The sequence below is a fragment of the Perca fluviatilis genome, chromosome 17 (genome assembly GCF_010015445.1).
Source record: "Perca fluviatilis chromosome 17, GENO_Pfluv_1.0, whole genome shotgun sequence".
Taxonomy (NCBI): domain Eukaryota; kingdom Metazoa; phylum Chordata; class Actinopteri; order Perciformes; family Percidae; genus Perca; species Perca fluviatilis.
In genome coordinates, this window is record NC_053128.1 from 28,939,764 (window position 1) to 28,963,404 (window position 23,641).

The following is a 23,641-nucleotide window of genomic DNA, read 5'->3' on the forward strand; positions in this document are numbered from 1 at the left end:
TTTATTCGTCACCAGCGGTGGAAAGTAGCTAAAGGAGTCTATATTTACTTATTTACTCAAGCAAGTCAGTTACTTAAAGCACAGCATTATTTCCATTTTATGTTGCTTTACTTCTGACAGCGCTGTGGAAATGGGTCTGTACTCCAGTAAAATTCATTTACACCTTGGAGATTAAGATTTTACATTAAAAATAATTTAATGGGCTTGTAAAAAACACATTTTCAAGCTTCTTGGTTCCTGACCTATTCAGATTATTGATACAAAACATATGCATAGGGTAGTTATTACTGGAATGGTCTTATAAAACTCCCCCGGCAGTTGAAACCAAATCTGAATTCCCAGAAACAATACATAGGAATAACCTCAGTCTCCTCAATGGAAGGTCCCCGGGTGAGTCCATCGTTGTCACCTAATCTTGTTGCACAATCTAGTCTTAAAACCTTGACTGCTTTAGTTTAGATTGTGCACTTACCATAGTGTATTAAATGCCATAAATGTCCATGTTTAATTGTTTTTAAGTGTCTGATCCGTACAGTTTCCTTGAATGCAACATTTGTGTGTGTCCAGTGGTCGCAGGTAATGTAATGTACAATATACTGTAAGCACTTTTGTACATTACAGTAATACTTCCCCATTTGGGAAGTTATATTTAATCCATTAGCTGTGTTTCTTAAAACATCGTAACTTCTACAATTGCTTTACATAACTGTTTTCTTTTACATCCTAATTTACAAATTATTATTGTATTTTATGCATTTTCCACTTTTTAATTATGGTGCTTAACATTAATTGTGAATGAAAAACATTTACATGAAAGGAGGATTAAAGGGTTAATGCACATTTGGAAACATAAAATTTTGAGGGAGCATTAAGCCATGTTTATTTTAATGCACTGACCTAAGATGTGTGTATACTACAGTGTAATAACACATGGGACTAACGTCCAAACATGGAGGCCTAACAGTCTACAGATTAATGTCCACCGGTGTTGAGCGACCTCTCTGATCTCGGAAGATCAGTTTACTTATACTGCATGAATCAACTTGTTTTGTGCTTTTATTTAGAAGGTAATGACATCTAATTTCCGGTATCTATCTATCTGATGTTCTTGTAACTTGACGCAGCTCTACTTTGGTCCCTATGGAAGTCTACACTGGCTACTTTCATAGTGGTGAGATTGCAATTTGCATTGCGCATGACAGAAATAACAGACAGATGAGGTCGCTGTCTCTTCATGTTGTTATTACAGCATGAAGAGACCTTCACTGGTTAGGAAGAAGTACTCAGATCATTTTCTTAAGTAAAAGTACTAATAGATACTGTGAAAAAAAGTTTCTATCAGCAAAATGTACTAAAAGTATGAAAAGTAAAAGTATTCGTTGCGCAGTGAAATGTTTTCCTACAGGAAAGGGATGAAAAACTGTCATCTGAAAAGTAACTTAAGCTGTCAGAGAAGGAAGTAAGAAATAAAGATGGGAGGAAGGAAATTAAGCTTCTGGAACCACAGTAGATTCCTTCCACCGTCTGGATACATTATGTTGTCCCAAAGAAAGCTGAAAAATGTACGGTAAAATGAAAGTTGTGTAACGTGGCTTTTCAGGAGGTTACCCCAGATGTGGTCAGGACTTTTCCTCCTGTGTAACTCAGTGAGCTTACAATGACGTGGACAATAGGACAGATATTTCCACCCTGACAGAGCAGAAATCAAAAGGAAACGTAACGCTATAGTCTGCCTCCGATGATTTTATGATTTTTAATAAATCAACTTGGTATACAAACAGCAATCAGTAACATTTAATATAATATAGGCTTCATGATTACAAATATCAGTTGGAGAATATTAATTTGCACTGACAATTTCTTTTAAGCTCAGTTTTTTTTTTTTTTAACAGAACCAAAGATAAAGTTTGATTAAAATATGTGTTTTTAACATATAAAAAGGATATTTATATTTCCAGTGATTAAGTTAAGTAAAATGTCAGATTCTTTTTCAGGCACGCTTCAAGATTCCCCTGTTCCAGTTTCACCTCGTTTAAACTGTAATTGAAAAAGAAAAGATTTATATTAATACACTATCTACTCATCAAATCCTCTTATGAAGGGATAGTTTAAATATTTTGAAGTGTGGCTGTATGAGCTACTTCTCCGTAGTCGGTGTGAGAGATTCAGTAGATGGCAGTCGGCACGCCCACAGAAGTAAAACAAAGCAAGTATGTAAATATACAGTACAGGCCAAAAGTTTGGACACACCTTCTCATTCAATGCGTTTCCTTTTTATTTTCATGACTATTTACATTGTAGATTCTCACTGAAGGCATCAAAACTATGAATGAACACATATGGAATTATGTACTTAACAAAAAAGTGTGAAATAACTGAAAACATGTCTTATATTTTAGATTCTTCGAAGTAGCCACCCTTTGCTTTTTTATTAATAAGGGAAAAACTTATTAAAAACTAATTAACCCTGACAAAGCACACCTGTGAAGGTAAAACCATTTCAGGTGACTACCTCATGAAGCTCATTGAGAGAACACCAAGGGTTTGCAGAGTTATCAAAAAAAGCAAAGGGTGGCTACTTTGAAGAATCTAAAATATAAGACATGTTTTCAGTTATTTCACACTTTTTTGTTAAGTACATAATTCCATATGTGTTCATTCATAGTTTTGATGCCTTCAGTGAGAATCTACAATGTAAATAGTCATGAAAATAAAAAGGAAACACATTGAATGAGAAGGTGTGTCCAAACTTTTGGCCTGTACTGTATATATATGTAATGTATCAGTTTAAGTGTACGCTATATTTATAATATTTCAGCGCTTCACCTTGCTGTCAGACAGCCCTTCACAACGGGAACTGAAGATGTTATCTCTGCTCTCTTCAAAGCCACCAGACTCCTTTGACAAAAACAGTTTTTGCTTCCCGATACCGATTCCGATACCTGAACTTGTGTATCGGCCGATACCGAGTACTGATCCGATACCAGTGGGTCATATATTTTATTATGTTTTAACAACTGTATACTACTATCCCTGTATGGATGGGATATGATTTATATATTTGTTGTCTGTCTGGCTCAGGTTAAACTCTTTGTGAAACATGAACAAACACAAACAATGAATGCCAGAACTTTCTTTTATTCTCCAGTTTGACAGTCAGTTATGACGGAAAAAGATTTTCTTTAGGGCTTTATTACATGGTATCGGATCTGTGCATAATCTCCAGTACTTTCCGATACAGATACCTGCGTTTAAAGTGATGGTTCGGAGTAATTCACCCTAGGGTCCTTTGCACCATGACCTCGAGCCAAACACCCCCCCAGAAGCTTTTTTCACCTGGGTCTAACATTGGGAGAGTTAGCGTAGAGTAGCGTTAGCCGCTGAATAGCTTAGCGCAGGGGCTAATGGACCCACGTTTGTATCTCTTAAATGACCCCACTAATAATGCCCGAAATGATACCAAACCGTCTACACTAGTATATATAGGTTATGCACTCTCATAAAACGATGGATTGGAAAGTTTGTAAGTACACCAGAAGTTTATGTAAATAACACTTGCCTGCTCGCTTCTGCTCTCTGCTGTTGTTGTTGCTGCTGTGAGGCGAGTGCTTAGGGGCGTCTACAAATTACAACACCGAAAAGAGATGCAAAACAAAATATTTTTAATTTAACTTATTTTTTAAAGTAAGTGCTGTAATATAACTAGCAGGAGACAAGTAATAATTGAGGTAAGTTTGGAGACATTACCTTATTTAATCATTAAATTAATACATATTTTTGTTGTATCTCTTTTGGGTGTAGTAATTTGTAGACGGCCCTAAGCGCACGTCTAACTGCAGGTAGCAGCAGCAGCAGCAGCAGCAATAGAGCAGAAGAGAGCAGGCAAGTGTTCATAAACTCGGTGTACTACAAACTTTCCAATCCATCGTTTTATGAGAGCATAACCTATATATAAATAAAAAAACTAGTGTAGACCTTTGGTATCATTTCGGGCATTATTAGTGGGGTCATTACGAGATACAAACGTGGGTCCATTAGCCCCGCGCTAAGCTATTCAGCAGCTAACGCTACTCTACGCTAACTCGCCCAATGTTAGACCCAGGTGAAAAAAGCTTCTGGGGGGGTGTTTGGCTCGAGGTCATGGTGCAAAGGACCCTAGGGTGAATTACTCCGAACCATCACTTTAAGGCAGTATCGGAGCCGATACCGATACTGGTATCGGAACATCTCTAAATTTTACCATGCAGAACACGGGAGTTGCTGCTCTACTGCCGCCTCCATTGGTTAGTTTGTTGAGGTTATTGTGTGACATAAAGAGTTAGGAACTTACCAAACTAACTAACCGATGGAGGCAGCAGTAGAGCAACTCCCTTGTTCTGCGAGGTAAAGTCACCGTTTTTGTTAAAGAAGTCTGGTGGCTTTGACGAGAGGACCCATAACATGGATTAACGGCTTTAGTTTCTGCCGGGTAAATTTAAACAGAGCTGTCTGAAGGCAAGGTAAAGTCGGAAAACTTTCTAAAGAGACTTTCTATAGCGTACACTTAAACTGATAGATTCTTTTCAGGTGTCTAAAATGTGTTTAGCTGCTGCCCCCGTCCACAGCAGGACAATGCTTAGCTTCCGTGTCAATACTCGTGTCTGCTTTTCCAAACTGGGGGTGTGACCGCCATCTACTGTAGCTAACACACCGACTATGGAGAAGTAGCTAATACGAACAATCTTTAAAACACCTGAACTGTCCCTTTAAGCATATATGATGACAAATATCCAGCTCCAGCAGATGAGTTTAAACACTTACCGCATTCTTCAGCAAGTTTCCAGATTTGGTAAAGATACTGGGTTTCCTAGAGGCTGGTTTGGTGGACTCGGTGTTGTTCTGCGGGCTGGCCCGGGGCAGAGACGGGGATTGAGGCCGGGAGAGGCTGGAGGGGTTCGTTGACGGTGCTGACAGCGAGTAAGACTGAGGTTTTAGGTAAGTTTGGGTTGGGTTTGGGGTGAAGGGCTGAGGTGGTGTGTAAGGCTGAGTTGGGATAAAAGACTGGGAGGGTGTGTAGGTTTGAGATGGGATGGAAGTTTGGGAAGGGGTGTAGGTCTGAGACGGGATGGATGTTTGGGAAGGGGTGTAGGTCTGAGATGGGATGGATGTTTGGGAAGGGGTGTAGGTCTGAGACGGGATGGAAGTTTGGGAAGGGGTGTAGGTCTGAGACGGGATGGATGTTTGGGAAGGGGTGTAGGTCTGAGACGGGATGGATGTTTGGGAAGGGGTGTAGGTCTGAGACGGGATGGAAGTTTGGGAAGGGGTGTAGGTCTGAGACGGGATGGAAGTTTGGGAAGGGGTGTAGGTCTGAGACGGGATGGATGTTTGGGAAGGGGTGTAGGTGTTTGTTTGTGTGTACGACTGAGGCACGGAGAAGGACTGCGTTGGTGTTTGAGCCGGTGCAAACGGATTGGATGCTGCATAGCTCTGGGTGTTCAGGTAAGGCTGAGTCTGCGAGAAGGACGGGGGCACGGGCGCGCACTCGAGCAGAGTAGGTGGCGGCGGCGGCGGGAAGCTATCGGCTCCGTCCTCTGCGTCAGCGCCGTCGTCCCCAGAGGCGTCGAGCTTGTAGTGCCTCTTCCTCAGCTCCCCGAGACGCACTCGCTCCTGCTCCAGCTGGCTCTCCAGCTGCAGCACCTTCACCTGAGACATCCAGAGAGCACAACATCGTCAGCTACTTGCAATCAACATAAAATACACACACAAAAAAAAAAACTAGGTAATTAATGTTCAGACTTGAAGACCTCACCTGAACTTCCATCTCCTCTGTTTTCAGTTTGATGAGCGACATGCCAGAGAAGTCCATCACACCTGTAAATACATCACAGATGTAACGCTGCAAGGCTCAATAAACAGAAATGTTGCTCGCTCTGCCACTTTGGTCCAGACTGAAATATAAACTATTTAATCGATTCCAATGAAATCTACTACAGACATTCATGTTCCCCTCAGGATAAATCCTTCTGATTTTGGGGATCCCCTGACTTTTCCTCTAGCGCCACCATGAGGTTCACATGCGTGGTTAACGTTGAAATATCTCAAGACTAGAGCTGTAAAGAGTTATCCAAATGGGTTGAGTAATGTTTTATGAAAAAAAATTTAAAAAATCTGTGATTGTAGCTTGGTAAATGTGAATATTGTTCTAGTTTCTTCTCTCCTCTGTGACAGTAAACTGAAAATCTTTGAGTTGAGGACAAAACATGACATTTGTAGGACGTCATTTTGGGCTTTTGGAAAACACTGATCGACATTTTTCACCAATTTTCTCACATTTTAGAACCCAAACAACTAATGTTTCCATCAGGATGAACTGTAATAACATCATCTCCCACCTTGGTCGGAGATTTGCTGCTGCCCATGTTTGGTGGAGGTGACGACCACAGCAGCCATGTCGTTTACGTGCCGTGAGGCCTGCTTCAGAGTGTTCAGCTTCTTGTTGTTGCGGTCGGCCTTCACCTGAAATTACACACGTGCGGTAACTAAAAAGGTTGTGACGGCCCCCGTGCTCCGTTCCCCTGCCGGTTCCGTGTTTTCTCTCTCCAGGGCTGCAGACCTGACCGGGGGAGTAATCAGCGGCACGGGACACACCTGGGCCCGGTGTTTCACATGCAATATTAACCAGAGCAGCAGCCAGTCGTTGGCGGCAGATCTCCTCGCCAAACCGCTTTACATTGTGGCTTTTGGTTCCTTTCTTTGCGTTTTTACAGCACTCAAGCAGCACATTTTCATTCATTCACTCCTTACAATACTGACTTCACAGATTCCTCCCGTCTTTTTGTTTGCCTTGGTTTTATTATTTTGTATTTAAAAAAGGTATAATATGTAGCATAATCCTAAAAAACGATGTTTAGACTAATACGAAAGTAATCCCTCTCAATCACTTATGACCACTAGAAGAATGTGGTGGTGTCTGTATCTGCAGGGACCCTGCCCTCTGCCTGGATTCTCTCTTTTCTTATTAATGCTGTTGTTTATAGGCGTCAGTAAAAAACCTTTGGGATCTCTCTCTCTCTCTCTCTAGTTAGTTAAGCCAGGGAGGAGAAGCCAACTCTGATCGCTGGGTTTACAAACACCAACCGACTAAAGTTAGGCTACATATTATACCTTTAATAAGTCACTTCATTCATTAGCATACCCGTGCGTGTCCTGTTTTTGTCCCGTCTAAGAGCCGGGCTGTGAGAAAGGTAACCTGTGGAGTCATTGTAAAGAAAACAGTCTCTTTTACATTCAGCATTTTTTCACTAAAACGCACGGTCTATATTCTCAAAAGGGTCAGTTCACACAAGTTACAAACAAATAAAACATTTCTTTGTTAAATTCAACTCTATTCAACTCTAAGATATCTGTCTGTGATTTGTGAATGGAAAGTAGTTCTGTCATCTACTAGAGGTACAGTGTCTTCGAGCTGCTCAAACACAAGTTTGTCTACACAAATGTGTATTCATTTTTAGGACCTCTCTCTAATCTTTTTTTATATTAATATTGGACAATTTCACCTCTTTGGGCCTCGAACAGTTCTTGAAATTAAACATCTTCGAAGTTTAGAGGGGAATTGTAACCTGTAACCAAAGCTCTCAAATAAAGGCAGTGGACATTTCTCTCTGACATTTGGTATTAAGTCCCGTACACTGAAAATATACGTAAAGTGAAAAGTAAGTCAAAGTTTAAGTATTTCAGTTATAGTTACTTTCCACTACTGCCTATGTGTCCATTTGTTGTTCCACAGCAACATTTGTGGTGAAAAACACCACTAGAGTGGCCAGGTTAGCTCAGTTGGTAGACACATATATAGAGGTGTATGCCTTGACGCAGAAGGTCCAGGGTTTGAGTCCGACCTGTGACAATTTCCTGCAGGTCTTTCCCCTCTCTCTTCCCCTTTCATGTCTAGCTGTCCTATCCATTAAAAGGCAGAAATGCCCCAAAAAAAGAAAACCACTAGATACCTTTAAAGTGATCAGACAGCTTCAGAAACAAACAGGAGAACATTTTGATTGTGTTTTGTACCTTCGAGGCAGCAACTAGCTGAGCCGTGCTCGCAGCGATCTCATGTGAACACGCGATGAGCTCCTCGTATGTTCCTTTTTCCCCCACCACCCGGTCAGCTGAGTCTCTGACAGCAAAGAGCGTGAAGTACAAGTTCATTATATAGTTTGATATTCAGGACAGCTATGTAACTACTAAAATACATGTTAGGATACTTACAGCAGCTGTGTGGCGCCCCAGCCTACAGCCTTGGAGGCAGAGATGAGTCCTTCTGTCCAGCGAGAGTTTTTGGCATAAAATTCTGTAACAGACGCTGCCCCCTACAAGGTGAACAATTACAAATGTGTCACTATCAAGGTTAGAATAGTTTTGAATCTTCAATTAGTTACCTCTGCCAAAAAACTGCCGTGCCGATTTTCCTGAAACTTGCTGAAAGGGCTTAGCACTGGCCGAGGAAGAACCCGTTACATTTTGGAGCGGATCCGAACCATGAATCGCTTTCATTAACATTGTGAGATGGACTGCATTGGGATCCCGCAGACCAACACAAATCTTGCTAGCTAGCTGGCGGTTTTAACATTGCTGTGTGGGAGCCATGGATGTACAGTATAACAAAGAAAGGTGGAAGCAGGCCACGTTGACCAGAAGGATGGAGTCAACAGTCAGCCAGTCAGTCAACAGTTTCTCATTAATGTGAAATACACAGAAAGGAAAAGCAGTCCAGCGAGTGTGACGTTCTTTACAAACTCCTCTTTGACACATTGCAGCGCTTTCTACAATAAATGTGCCTTCCTGGTTTTAGCAGCTTTTCCCTCAACTTCTCACAGGACTGAATTTATTATTATTTTTGGGGGTTTTGATTTTGAAGCCGAGACTCGTCGTCTCCAATTCAATCATTTCAAATATCTATTTGTCACCTGGGGGCAATTAAAAGCCCGTTTTTTTGTGGTGTGGTCAGGAACAGACAAACACACTCCAGGCAGTGGTGGGATAAAACATTTTTCTTCACCTTTCGCTTTCCGTTTGTCACTGCGTCTAACCAACTCTCACTCACGGAGAAGTCTCATTCTGATATCTTACGAGAAGGTGACTTGATCTAAATATTCAGCCATGACATTGAAAATCTTTCAGATAATGCAATTTTGAAAATGTGTATTTGGGCAACGTGGATGTTAACAACTGGAGAAATAAGGACAAGAGGTTGCTTTGGACATTACTGGCAGCGAGTAAGAAAACCATAACCAGGAAATGGTTGAAACCGGACCTTCCGACCATCGAAGAGTGGATCAACATAATCCAAGAAATCTACATTATAGAAAATCTTTCATTTACTCTCAGGTCACAAAGAAACATGTTTTACAAAACTTGGACAAAGTGGTCTGAGTATGTCAAGCCCATAAGGTCAGACTTTGTATGAGTTATAGTTTCAAATGACAGAAAACCATTTATGTACGGTTGCTCTTCCCACAACTGTTCATATTAAAAGATGTTAAAAATAAAAATTATAAAAAAAAAATCTTTCAGATAACACTAAGCTATGCTTTCCGTACTCGAACACAACAATTTCTTTCTGGCACTCCTCTCTCCAACCTCTCGCCAACAAGTCCCCTCTCGTGAGAGTTCAGAAAAGACTTCTCTGTGAGCGAGACTTGGTAAGAAACAATAACAAAAAAGCAAAAGGTAAAGAATAAAATGTTATTCTATGACGTTGCCAGACACGCACAATAACAATCGGAGCATGTCAATGGCAAAAACAGCTCTTAGTTGACGTACATTGATGGTTTGTAATTGCCTAATAGGATTACATTGCAGCCCGTTTTGCAGGTATAAAAGGCCCGGGAGAAGATTTAAAATCTCTTTTTCAAAAGGAGCATTAGGTGACTCACCCTGCCTCCTTCCACAATGTCTTTCTGTAGGTCAGTAGAAGCTGTCACCAGCATGTGAACAGCCTGGAGGGATACGACACAGAGCAGAAGAAACTGATTAATCACAGAAGTTCACAGAAATGTACTTAAAAAAAAGGTAGACAGACAAACTTCTCACCTTCATCAGGTCTGAACAGGATCCCAGGATACTGTGATGAAAACAGGATGGCAGATAAGAGAGTGATGCAAAGAGGCTTAACAGAGATGACTTTTTTAGGATGATACAGTATTTATCTTACCTCTGGTTGACTTCCAGCTTGATGCCAGAAGTCTCTCTCTTTGCCTGATTCAGGATCTCCTGAGAAACATTTAAAAACAGATATGTTAGGGACCACCAGGTGTGTTGATGTGGTCCAGAGTTCGTCAGGTTTATCTTCCGTTATGTGTCCTTACGTCCATTCGCAGCACGGCCTCTTCAATGGCCGTCGATGTAGCGCTCATCTCTTTATCCACCATGTACGCCAGCTCCCCTTTCATCACATCCTGTCCTTTTGGACGCAGATCCTAAAACATAAATCAAACAGTTAAACCATCAATAATTAGAATACAATATAGATTATTTTGAAATGGGCCATTCTGTATTATGAGTACCTTCGGTAATTATTTTCTTCAAATAATCATTTCTCTTTGTTTTTAATAACCTGATAATATAGTATTGTAGACTTGTTGTGAAAACGCATGTTTTTGTAATTGTTACATCCCCAACATTTACATTACACACCATGGCAAGTCAAATTTAAAATGCCAGACTTTTACTTGAGTATTTTAAACTGAGTATTTCTACACTGTGTAATTGCTTGATTTGAGTACTTCCACAACTGAAAACAGGTAAAAAAAAAATTGTTTATACAGCCGCCCAACTTCTAATGATTTTCTTTAAAAAATGTAAATATGTAAACGGAAGAGAGGAAAGAATCTGCTAACACTCTAAACTAAGATGGCGAACATGGTAAACATTATACCTAGTAAAAATTAGCATGTTAGCATTTAGCTCAAAGCACCGCTGTGTCTAAAATACAGCCTCACAGAGCTGCTAGCATGGCAGCAGACTCTTTTGCTCTGATAAAAGGTTTACGAAGAAACAATTTGCACATCAGGCAATACTTCTGTGCAGATGCGTTGGAAAATATAGACTTGAAAAAAGGGGAATACACTTGACGAAAGTCCAGAGGGACAAAAACATTAGTTTCTTCAATAAATGGTGATGCTGTAGCAAGAGCAGAGTGCAGGATCCTTTTTTCCCCCCTCCTTCTACTCCGATAAAGGTAAAATCAGTCTCACCTGTCCCAGAGCGAGGATGCGTTGGACAGTGTAGCGCACGGCGGAGGGATCTGCTCTCTGTAAACTGGCCTGAAGCTTCAGATCCTTCAAGAACTGAAGGCAGTGATTCGCACAATCCCGACAGCTGTCGGTTAAACCTGCATGAAACAAAGGGGGATGTGGGCGCTTACTTTGAACACTGTGTGTAGTACACGTCCCTCTAACAGTTACAGTGTGAATGTGTGTCTCTTACGGTCGGCCTGGTCGGTGGGAGCGGAGTGAGATGTTGCTGATCCGTTGACGATCGTGTCAGCAGCGAGGTGGGAGAACTGTGTGACCGATCTCAACAAACCACTGGCATCTACAAACAACAAAGGAGCAGTGCTGGGGTTTGTGATAAAGTGATGGATGAAGTGTTCCTTTAAATGTTGAGAAAAATCCTTCTACTTTTTAAGCTAAATAAAGTCTTTAAAAAGCCTCTTGGATCAGCTGGGAAATGCATCGTCACAAAGCTGATTTCTGATACCATGAGAAGTTTTTAAAGTTTTTAGCGACATGTGGTTCTCATAGTACAGCGACGCTACAAAAATGTGATGATTTTATAGAATAAGATGCATTGCTGTAGATTAAACTACCCAACAGTATATAAAAAGGAGTTAAAATGAGCAAAACCTTAAACATCTACAGCAGTAAAATGCAACGGGAATATTAATCCAGAAACATCAGATAGAAGAGGAGGAAAACATTGACAGGGAACATTTCAGCGGGATCTGAATACTTGTTCCAACTCAGTAGAGGAGCATTTGATCCACTCATCATCTAAACATAAACTTGATCTCCAAACGAAAAAAAAAAAAACCCAGCTCACTCACCGTTCCTGTTTCCGAGGTAGACGACGTGGCTCTGCTGTATTTTGTCGATCGATCTCAGAGTGATATCAGCTCGATTCACCAAGTAATCTGGAAAACAGAAAGAACTGGTGAGAAAAACACTTATCTTTAACCTCCCCTATTTAGCCTTTTAAGCAATATATAAACAGATTATACATGCTTATGACATATACACGGTTGAGGGGATTTAGGTTAAGTGTTATCAAGGTAAGGTTATTTGTAACTTTATTGATTGTATCATGCAAATATTGACAAATCATTAAACTGCATGTATCGAGTTTTTCAAATGTCTGCTTTTTTGTCATTGTAAAGTGAGTACTTGGTATGGTAATGGTTTTCTATCTTTCTATTCTTCCTCAATTTTCTGATATTGTGGATGTTCCCTCTTGCTACTCAGACAATGTCAACCTGAGCATTATATGTTCTATACCGATAATGAAAATAATTGTCATTTAAAAGCCCTAGTATTTAGTAAATGAGTGTAATGAATATGATTTTTTTTGTCGGGGGAGACACGACAGAGGTTTTACCAGGTGAGCAGATGCAGCTGACGTGAATGGGGTCGTCCAGTTTGGCCACAGCGTCCAGGATGATGCCCTCAGCCTCCACCACAGCACACTGCAGCAGGCAGAACTGCTCGTCCTGCAGCTTCTTGGACAGCTCAGCTTCACGACAGGCCTGATGACACAGACACAGACACACAAGAAACACAGAACACACAACAAACACACACACACACACACACACACACACACACACACACACACACACACACACACACACACACAACACACACACACACACACACACACACACGGATTATAAAAGTTGTCTGTTCCCACGAGCAGAATAAAAGCAATGTCAGGTGAAGTGAAATGTGTTTAGCACCTTAAAAAAGGAACCAGAGGACACAAATACACATCAAAACAATTCACATACCTATATGTACACATCGTAAAAGAGAAAACAGAAGATGGGGCAGCTTTAAAGGACAGAAAAAATTATAATTTAAAAATCTAAATTAAATGAACAGGCCATAGGCGATTTCACAATGAAATAGGTGATAAAAAGAGGGAATCACATAAAAGGGGGTCTATAAAATGTGTTTGAAGAAGAGATTTGAAAAGAAGTCACTGATTCTGCGAGCCTTGTCTCATTCCAAAGCCGAGGTGCCTGACAGGAAAAGGCACGATCACCTCATAAGAGCTTCACCGTGCAGCCAAAAAGTTTGCGTGCCGCACCTGTTGCTGTAACTGAGCGTGGAGGTTTCCCAGCTCCACACTGCTCCTCTGCCTCTCCTGCTCCAGGGAGCTGTGGTGGAGCTGAGCCTGCTGCCTGAGGGAGTTCAGCTCGCCCTCCTGGTCCCTCATCGAGCGCAGCAACGCCTCCCTCTCCGCCTGCAGCCCTGCCACTGAACTGCTCAGCTGGGTACCACTCTGGGGATCAAAACATGCATCAATTAGTCGTTTTTTTTTTTCCTCTCGAGAGGACGTGTAGGCGACGTGAGAAAAGTTACTAGATAAATTCCCACCATTTCTTTACTCTGCAGGGCGCTGTTCGCACGATTCAGCTCTGCCCGTGTCGAGTCCAGCTCCCGTCTCAGCCTGTCGATCTCCAACTTCTGCTCTGCATTGATGGCAAGCTATAGGAAGGCAAGTTATTTTTTAATAGCACCTTCCAAAAACAAGGCCAATCAAAATGCTCTACATGAGACTTAAAAAAAAGACAAGACACGTCTATATGTTTTAAAGAGAAATAGGAGACAAAAATAGGCTAAAATTAAATTAGTGCATGAAAAGGAAAACGAATGCACAGCTACAGAGAAGTGAGAAACATCATTTCCAAATTGAATTTAACTCTCTGAGACTCCTTTGTGGGAGGGACAGGGGATCTTTAGGGGGAGAATAGCAGGTCAACAGACAGTATATGTCCCATATAAGACATTATCTGAAAGCTGGGAATCTCCACTCTAGATATAAAACCCAAACCGCTACCGCCTCTTAAAGACAGTAATGTCGGCCGGGAGCACCGAGACTCCCGCGGGTGTCGAGGGTTAAAGTGGCATTGGTAAACAGGAAAGTTTTAAGCCTTGATTTAAAAACTACAGAGGTGAAGCACTGCTGGTTTTCTATCTGCCTATTTTAGCAAGTTCTTACTATCTTTGAAGTTATTCTCATATGCGGTTTTCTATCGCTGTGAGAATGAGTTGCTTTTCTCTACTTGTATGAAGTAAATGTTTTATTGTAAGTAAACAAACATCAATAAAGACTTTTTTTTAAATGCATAAATGGGAAAATAAAACTGACTACACAGCTACCAGGCAGTGAGAAATATGAATAATTAGTCTTAATTGTATTTTAAAAAAAGGGCAGAAAAAGAACATTTAGAAACAAGTGAGAGTTGGAGCAGCCCTCGAGTTGTCTTAGAATTTGTTCCAGATATGTGAAGCATACAAACTAAATTGACTCTGGGGAAACAGACCTGAAACAGACCGTCTGAGGGTCTGGACAGTTTAAAAGACTACCAAGTAGTTTTGCGCACTGTTGACTGCATGCGTTAGATGATTTAAGACATTCATGTGAGCCCTCAGAGTGCCTCTGTGTGTATAGATTTCCTGCATGTGTCTTTATCATAAGTCTGTACCTGCTGCTGTAGCTGAGCCCTGAGAGCCTCCAGCTCTCGCTGGAGCCGCTCTCTCTCCAGGTCCAGGGAGCCCTGCTGCTGCTGCGCCTGTTGCCTCAGCGAGGAGAGCTCCGCGTCTTTCTCTCTGGCGGAGCGCAGCAGCACATCACGCTCCGCCTGCAGGGCCGCCAGGCTGCTGCTCACCTGAGATCCCTCCTGAAGAAAACAGAAATACGCACGTGAATAAATTAAGCCCCCAGATGAGAGGATTAATTAAATAAATAAAGCTGTAAACTGCACTTTTCTTGAAAGGTTTTGTTTTCATCCTCTGAGCCAGAAATCTCCACTTCAGTACACCTGACCAGTACACCAAACTTCCCACTTAGATTTCCATCTACAGTATATTCTAAAGCTTTTTATACAGGGCTTAGTTCAGAGATCATTCACAGCCTGATTTATACAACATTTTATTTAAAAAAAAAAACAAAAAAAACATGGAGAAATTAGATTTTTTAATAGCTGTTGACAAAATGTTCTGGTTTGGGACGTGATTAAAAAAAAAAAAAAAAAAAGATATCCAAAATCCCCTCTGCTAAAACCTTTGACTCTTAATAGGTCAACAAAATGAAATTAAAACATTTTGAACCTGGCTTTATCCAACGTTCTCATTTCTGTTCTGGAAATGTTTGCTAATGAACAAATATTTTATAAGATAATGCCGCATTAACATTTAAACATACAATTGCAGAAAACTTGAAATACAAAAGTGGTTGTCTTAATTTAAGGTATCAACTGGGGAAGTTTCATGGTGATTAGAGGTGTTGAAATTAATCAAATAATCGATGCATCGAATCGTGGACATGGACGATGCTGCATCGATAATCGGCCGGCTCATAATCGATTATTTCTGTTTACAATTGAATGTAGGCCTAAGAACATTTCTGTTTACATATTCTGTTTTGCACATTCAGGAAGTGCCATGTGCTCAGTGCTGTATAGTTTTATGTATCCAATTTATTTAGTATCAGAGCACTGCAGAATGTTTGGTTTTTGAAGCTTGAAAAGCTATGAATTAAATCTCCTGCATGGCTTTAATAGAAATAATTATTTGACGGATCGTGATTTCAATCGAGATATCAAATCGAAGACATGATAATCGTAATCGAATCGGGAGATCAGTGAAGATTCACACCTCTAATGGTGATATCTATTGATAACATTTTCTTTTTTATTATTCAACTGCAGTATCTATGTCAGATTGCAGGGACCCAGGTTCCATTCAGCCCAAGATTATTTGTTCTGGGAGATGGGTCAATCCTAAGCGGGATGGATAAGCACATAAGAAGCTGGGTCCAGTCTAGTTTAATGATAGCCAGACAGATTATTTTAAAAGGATGGAAGAATGAAGGGCTGCCGTCAATCCAGGAATGGGCTTGTGAGATGGCTACGGTGGCAGCGTTGGATGTCTATACTAGAAAATGGGGAAAGTACTGGAACTTTCTGGAGGGCTCCTAAGAAGCTCTGGGCTGGGGAGAGACCTGTATGATGGGCTTATGGTGTTCTCATTTATACATATGTTTATTTAGTTTATTGTCTATTTTATTGCTATTTTGTTGAATGGTCTTGAATATTGTAGTTAATGGGTCATCTTTTCTTGATTTTTGTCTGGGAGGGTGGCCACTACAAGGGGAGGTGGGGTATTCATGTTGCAAGTTGTAGGTTTTTTATGTAAAAAATACAGCTACCGATACTGCAAAGAGGTGTTTTTTTTTAATGTAATTTGTGATTTCCCCCACTTAAACTAAGCCATGGAAGATGAAACCATATCTTTAATGATTGGTACAATAATACAAGTTTGTATGCATGTTTTAATTCAGTCTCACCTTGTCTTTATTGTCCAAAGTGCTGCGAAGGAGAGCCAGCTCTGCTCTTTGCTCCAGGAGTTCAGTGTTCAGCCGCTGAACCTCCTGCTGCTGCTGACTCGTCTGATCGGGAGAGGAGACACCTAATCAATTCTCACGACACAAAAGCTCTTCTGGTTCAAAGAGACAATCATGTCAGGTGGTGTTGTGTCTGCAGTGGTTAGGAGTCAGAAGTTCTCACCGTGTTTCTTTTCTCCTGTCGTAGATTTTCCAGCTCATTTTCAAGCTGCTGTTTGTATTTCAGCAAATCGTCCTGACCATGTTGTGTACCTGACAGCAACTTCACTGTTTCTGCGTTCTGAACAAGCACACAGAGAAAAGCTCAGACTAACTAAATAAAAATCACTTTAAATAATAGAACGGTTTGGCATTTTGAGAAATAGGCTTATTCGCTTTCTTGATTAGAGTTTGATGAGAACTTTGATACCACTCTCATGTTTGTACAGTAGATATGAAGCTGCAGAGGGTTAGCTTAGCTTAGCATAAAGACTGGAAACAGGGGGAAAGAGTTAGCCTGGCTCTGTCCAAAGGTAACAAAATCAGCCCACCAGCACTTCTAAAGCTCACTCATTGACACGTTATATCTCGCTTATTAAATCTGTATTAAAAAAAACAAAAAACGTTGCAGTTTCACAGGGGGTTATCATCTGTTGAATACTTTGGACAGAGCCAGGCTAGCTGTTTAAACATACTTCCAGTCTTTGTGCTAAGCTAACCGTTTGCAGCTTCATTTAACACACAAACAGAGTGATCTTGATCCTGTCATCCAACTCTCGGCAAAAAAGTGAAGAAACGCATTTCCTAAAATGACAAACTTTTCCTTTAACTGTTCCAGTCTCTTGTTAGCTTCATCTATGGATGTATTGCACATGTTCTTCTCCAGCATAAACAGGATTACATAGAAATATTTGAAGTGACTAGTTGCATTCAATAATTACGATGGATTATACATGTAGAAGTTAGGTTAGCTGAGAAACTGACGGCAACTATGGTCTAACAACACCCTCATAATAGGCAAAAATGAGTAAAAGAGTATCTTCTACTCAGGTTTTACTAAAAAATAAAATTAAAGCATCATAACATAACAAATAAATATCTATTCAGTGAACTCTTCTCATTTCCCATCAGGAAGAATGTGTGAAAGACACAACGACAGTGCATTTTACCTTCTTCATTAAGTCTGCGTGACTGGTGATGAGCTCTGCGTGTCTCTCTTTGAGTTGAGCGAAACGAAGCTCTGCTGCCTGAGCTCTGTCTGTGTGGAGATACGGGATGAAGAAGACACACAGTAAGAATCAGGACGCACAGAAACAATCAGCTACACTCATACTTCAACTGGACACAAATCTGCGTACTCACGGTCTGCCTCTTTGAATCCGATCTGAGCCCCGACATTGGCAACGTTAGTGCACCGTAAAGCTTCCACTTCCATCCGCAGGTGCTCCTTTTCCATCATGGCCATCTGTTTTTGGGTGCGCTGCTCATCGACCTCGGCCTCCAGACGATTCACCTGAGCCTTAAGCTCAGTTAAACACCTCTGAGCCTGAGGAGAGGTAAGTTTCACCTTCATTTAATAGTTCAGGTGTTTTCAAAAGTCTGAAACTGTGGGCCCACCTTCAGACAAAGCTTGGAAAGAGGCGCCCCTTTTAAATTTACTTGCTTGGTTTCGCTCAATTCCTGGATGGATCATTATGTGATTTGATCCCAGAGACACTCAACAATTGAGCCAAGACAACCTAAACTTTCTGTTTGACATAACTTCAGACTACAAAAGGTCTGTCCTAAGGCATTTGTTAGTTTCTGATACTGGGGAATTTTATAATTTTTTTTCCACTTTCCCAAACTACTGTATCTATTTAATCAAATCACACACATTAAGGCTATTCTATGTGATCTTTTTTTGAAAGCTATTTTAATATTAAGTATTATATATATTGTAATATTTGTTCACTTCCATTGAGCCTCCCCTTAAAAACAGCCTTGAACCCCCACTTTGAAAACCTAATACTTCTTCTCCACTACATCTCGGAGGTATATTGTTCTTTTTACTCCATTTCATTTGTCTGACAGCTTAAGTTACTTTACATTTTAGTTTTTTACCAGATGACAGTGTTTCCTCCCCTTCCTGTCCAGCGAAAACCACGTATCTCCAGATGTGTTGATGTTGAATGTTTGTGAAAAACTTAAGGATGATGTTACGCGTGTTGAGAAAATTCTCCTCCTCCTTAAATCTTTAGTACGTAACGTTGATATTAATGAACGTCCGTTACATTCAAGCCATTGCCAAATGAGTTGATACAAAGCTAATTAAGACTATAAGCTCCACACAACTCTCTCTGGATTTCGCAGTAGGACTATGTTCAGAAGATTGTGGCGCCCGTGACTTTCCCGCGCAGAAACTCAAGTGAAGATAATGACCTCTTCTGAAGTCCATCATGATTTTTTAAACCAGTGTCCTCCTTGGCTACTAGCAACTGTGTGAAGGAGGAGTGGGGGTGGAGCATGATTAAAGAAAGAATTGTATCATGTGGACAAGCCAATAGCGTTGTTGTCATTACTTAAAATTCCTCATAGGGGCGACAGAAACTACGCACTATAGCTTTAAGCTAAATAAAGTCTTTAAAAAGCCTCTTGAATCAGCTGGAAAATGCATCGTCACAAAGCTGAAAACAGGGCTGTTTTTCTGAAACTGACAATTTCATGGTTCTCACAGGACAGCGACGCTACAAACGTGATGATCTTAGAGAATATGATGCATTGCTGTAGATTTAACTACCCAACAGTATATAAAGGAGTTAAAATGAGCACAACCTTAAACACATACAGCAGTAAAATGCAACATAAACATTAATGCAGCAGGAATATTAATCCACAAAAGCACTGACAGGGTACATTTCTTCCACCACTGAGTATATGTCTGATGTGACCAACCTCTGACACCCAACTTACCTCGGTCTTGATGAGCTGTAGTTCTGGTTTGAGCACCTGCAGCTCTCTCTTCAGACTCTCATTCTCGGTTTCTCTCTGCTCAGCTGAAGCATCAGGTCCTCCCATTTGGCTGAGCATATAGTACTGCCATGAAAAAACTTAAATGTTAGCCGTGACACCAGAAAAGGACAAAGAGTTGGAAAACATTAACATTATTTATCTTTTAAACCAGTTGCATGTACCTGTGGGGCTTCCCTCAACTCTGGTTGCATCTCCACTTCCTCTTCGTTATGCCGCTCCTCGTTAGGCATCACTACCACCGGCTTTTTATATTCAGCCAAGGCAGAGGCACGCAGGAAGTTCGGGGGTTCCTGTGGGGTTGAAATAAACAAAATACACGTGCATGATGGACAATGGTGCAATGTAACTAAGTACATTTACTCAAGAACTGTACTTCAGTTCAAATCTGAGATACTTTCATGCTTTATACTTCTACTCCACTATTCCTCCACCACTGATGATGGAAAACCACACAAGTCAAATGTACTGTACCTGTGGAAAAATGTATCTTACTTACATCGGGGAGATCTGGGATCTGGATGATAGTTTTAAAGAACTCGGTTTCTCTAGCTCTGTCGAAGAACTGTGTGAGGCTGCAGAAGTAAAAAAAACACCTGTCACTAACAGAACCCAGAGAAATAAAAGTGTTTTTGCTACATAATCCTGATAACTTCACCTGTTAAATAGATCGCGGAACCGCTCTCGATGACCAAGAAGAACATCTGGAGCAATCCCTATAAACCAGAGGATATAATTAATATGATTCAAGCATTACTGAACTGAACTGTGAATGTTGCTAAAAAACACAAAAATAAACTATATAAAACATAAAAACCACCACAGGAGCCCAGTATCTCATAATCTGTCCATGGATTCAAGCATTGATCTAACACCGTACGGTTTGATTTTAATAGAAGAAACCTATCTCTATGTGACTCACGGCTGTGGAGTTTGAACATCGACAGGACAGAGAAGTGGTAGAGGAGGCTGCAGTCCAGGATGAGAGGAATCAGAGGAGTCAGTCTGCACTGTCCAGCTGGAGTTGTAGATTTGGCGCCATTGGCATCCAGCTGACGCAGAACTTTGAACAAGAAAAACACAAAATCAAAGAGACATTAAAAGATGAATGTCTGGCGTTATTCTATATTTTACTCATTGTCAACCAATCCCATGAAATCACATACATACATACATACATACATACATACATACATACATACATACATACATACATACATACATACATACATACATACATACATACATACATACATACATATATATATATATATATATATATATATATATATATATCTTCTTCCTCTGTGCCATAGAGCTCTTCAAATTTAGTGATTTTGTGCCTGCTCATCTCCTCCCTTTCCTCCGGCCTCCTGCCTGTGACCCGGAAATCAATCTCAGCGTGCCATCCTGAAGTATGTCTCAATTACTAAATTGCATCTCAAGAAGAGAGGAGCGAGGAGGCTTGCCGGAGGAGCTATGAGCATGCACCCATGATGCAGGAAAGAAAGAGGAAAGAGACGCAAACCATGGCAACGGTGTCACACGTCATTAATTGACGTTGTTTTAAAATGGCGGCTCTGAAGCACAGATGTCTCATTTGTCTCATCGTGGGTCTTCCTCACCTCCTCTGTTGTGTTTGTACTGTACATCCTTGCTTCCTTTTCTTGCCTCCTTGGGTCTCATTCCTTACCACCTGAGACGCGAGGAGGCAAGAAAAGGAAGCAAGGATGTACAAATGGAGAAAAAATAAAATAAAATAGGAGATGGGTGACATGTTTCTTCATTACCAGGAACCAATGTGCTGGTAAGTCAGACAACATTGAGAGGCAGAATTAAATATTGTTGGTTTTGGTCTTTTCAAGGGATTACGTGACAATAACAAAAATATAGAATATCACCTTAACTAATACTTTCAAGTATTGCTATCTTATAACAAAAAGGAAACCTGAACATGTAGAGAGTTACCTCCCTGTGGACTCACCTGTCTCCTCCATCTTCAGCCCAGCATCCCAGTAATCCATCAGTTCCTGGGTTATATCTAACCTACAACACAGCAAAATATGTTTATGAAGCATACTGTATATTTAATGAGTACACTGAGCACAGAGTTGTGGGTGGAAAACTTACACTTTGGTCACATCGCTTCCTGTTTCCCTATCGAAAGTCTCATCACTGGCCTCCAGGTTGGCTGGAATCACCTTGTGCTGTGAATTTTTTTTTATGCAATTAACCGATTTATCATTCTTAGTTTGGCACATATCATTATATAAACCATAAAACAAAATACGTATGTGTTACCTTTGCATGAAATTCCATTTTGAGGCAGAGGAACTTGGCAGACAAGGCAACAATGTGGCCGTAGCGATCATGCAAGTTTCCCTGGGAAAAAAAATTAAGATATTTCTAATTTGTTGTATAGATATCTTTACTTAAAAAAAACAATCAGGAGTACTTCTTCCTCTGCTACTCACCCAGAGAATGCCCATATCTTTGACGTTGCGGCAGTATCTGTGAGAATCTCTAACAGCCTGTAGGTCAAACAGAGAGGAGGGAGATCACAAAAGGGAAGAGTGTAAAAATACGAGACAAAGAAAAAAAACAAAAGATACACAAGAAAGTTTTCCTGAAATGTACGGGTTTAAACTCACATTTCTGTGTCCATCCCTGAGCACTTTGTGCAGCAGATAGCAGAACTTCCAGCTGATCATGGAGTTGCTGGACAGAGGAAGGTTGAGGGTGTAGGACCAGAAGGTGGAGGCTCCACCCTCCTTATGTGTTCCCATGATGATATCTGCACTGCAGTCAAGGAAACTCAACAAAATAATATAATATGCAACAATCTCATTTCAACGTGTGTTTCAGCAAGTTCATTAGGGTGTGATTAATAAAAGGAAAGGTTGGATTAGTTACAGAGGATGAACCCTTTTGACTTAATCTCTGGTTCCACCAGTAAATTCACAGGAAAACATCTTGGAAACATTCCAGTGGATTGCCATGAAATGTCCTACATTCATTCATGATCCCCAGGGGATGACTCAGATGCTGACTTTGGGGAGCCTCTGACTTTCCCTCTAGCGCCACCAGCTGGTCAAATCTTCACTCATTCAGTGTTCTGCACTGCCAGCATGGCTGTAGACATGGACCGTTTAAAGTAATTTGTCAGTAAATAATCCAAGTTGTCTTTTCTTAGATTGCTGTTAAATGTTTTTTTAAAAGGATACTGCGCACATATTTCTCTTTGAGTGGTGTTTCACCGGAGATGAGGGTTTTGCTGATGTTGTGAAGCTGAAAGAAAAGAGACTTAGTTAAAACAGCTCAACTTTCCTACAAGTTCAAATCGGACTGCTGCTTGAGGAAATAGACAAGACTGCAAGTTAAAAAACACAAAGTTGGATTTATCCCAGCCAGGAGGGCAAAGCCTTCTTAAAGCTAAATTTAAAGCAAGTATGAACAAGTTTATACTATTTTTTGCTTAAATGTTAAACCTGAAATGTTATTTTTTGTCGGTTTTAGCTTCACATTTAATTTTCCCTTAAGAGCACCTTCTAAAAATAAGTCACCAAAAGTTCCATCACTGAGCCGACTTTAACAAACTATAAACATAGGCTCGATAAAAAAAATAAAAAGTGACTCACCTGTTGTTTATTAAACTGCTCTTTCTCCGCGGCCAAAGCTTTTTCCGTCTTATTGTCGCTTTTGGTCTTCGTCTTGCTCATGTTGTTGCTGTCCTCCGCGCAAACTAAAAGTCCATGTATGAAACCACAGAGGCCAGCTCCTCACCTGTGCTCGTGCCTCTCTAATAGGTGCGCCAGATTCGCCGCGTGTATGCCCCCAAAAGATTCCTCCTTCTATTCGCTTCTTCAGATTAAAAACCCGCAGTCCTCCTGAAACAATGAGCCGTTTCTCTTGTGCGTAAAAACTCTCCAACTGCGTAAAAACGCGCCGATCCGTGCTTTTTTTTTTATTCACAGGTATTTAGAAAACACCACTG

General features: G+C 40.7%; 1 protein-coding gene across 1 annotated transcript; it reads right to left on the minus strand.

The window, feature by feature from the left end:
* Window positions 1-1,772: 1,772 nt before the first annotated feature.
* Window positions 1,773-23,577, minus strand: LOC120545035 (huntingtin-interacting protein 1-related protein-like). Its single transcript, XM_039778972.1, has 33 exons — window positions 23,286-23,577; window positions 22,872-22,935; window positions 22,299-22,441; window positions 22,122-22,178; window positions 21,949-22,029; window positions 21,778-21,854; window positions 21,632-21,693; window positions 20,570-20,710; window positions 20,306-20,363; window positions 20,147-20,222; window positions 19,812-19,940; window positions 19,591-19,713; window positions 18,001-18,184; window positions 17,808-17,896; window positions 16,823-16,939; window positions 16,603-16,704; window positions 14,741-14,935; window positions 13,629-13,739; window positions 13,339-13,533; window positions 12,628-12,775; window positions 12,080-12,166; window positions 11,461-11,568; window positions 11,229-11,365; window positions 10,341-10,451; window positions 10,187-10,245; window positions 10,066-10,096; window positions 9,909-9,971; window positions 8,242-8,342; window positions 8,044-8,149; window positions 6,372-6,495; window positions 5,789-5,850; window positions 4,801-5,682; window positions 1,773-2,037 (listed from the first exon to the last, which is right to left on the minus strand). Exons 1-33 carry the CDS (start codon window positions 23,364-23,366, stop codon window positions 2,002-2,004), a joined length of 4,140 nt encoding a protein of 1,379 aa, XP_039634906.1. The 5' UTR covers window positions 23,367-23,577; the 3' UTR covers window positions 1,773-2,001.
* Window positions 23,578-23,641: the final 64 nt, after the last annotated feature.

What these genes read in the sequence shown, in the direction of transcription:
- LOC120545035 (XM_039778972.1), bottom strand. Translation starts at nt 23,366, where the DNA reads ATGAGCAAGACGAAGACCAAAAGCGACAATAAGACGGAAAAAGCTTTG. An exon ending in ACGCAGACTTAATGAAGAAG is followed by an intron (nt 16,940 to 17,807) that starts GTAAAATGCACT and finishes GTGCTTGTTCAG; the next exon opens with AACGCAGAAACAGTGAAGTT. An exon ending in TCCCACCGACCAGGCCGACC is followed by an intron (nt 11,366 to 11,460) that starts GTAAGAGACACA and finishes TGTTTCATGCAG; the next exon opens with GTTTAACCGACAGCTGTCGG.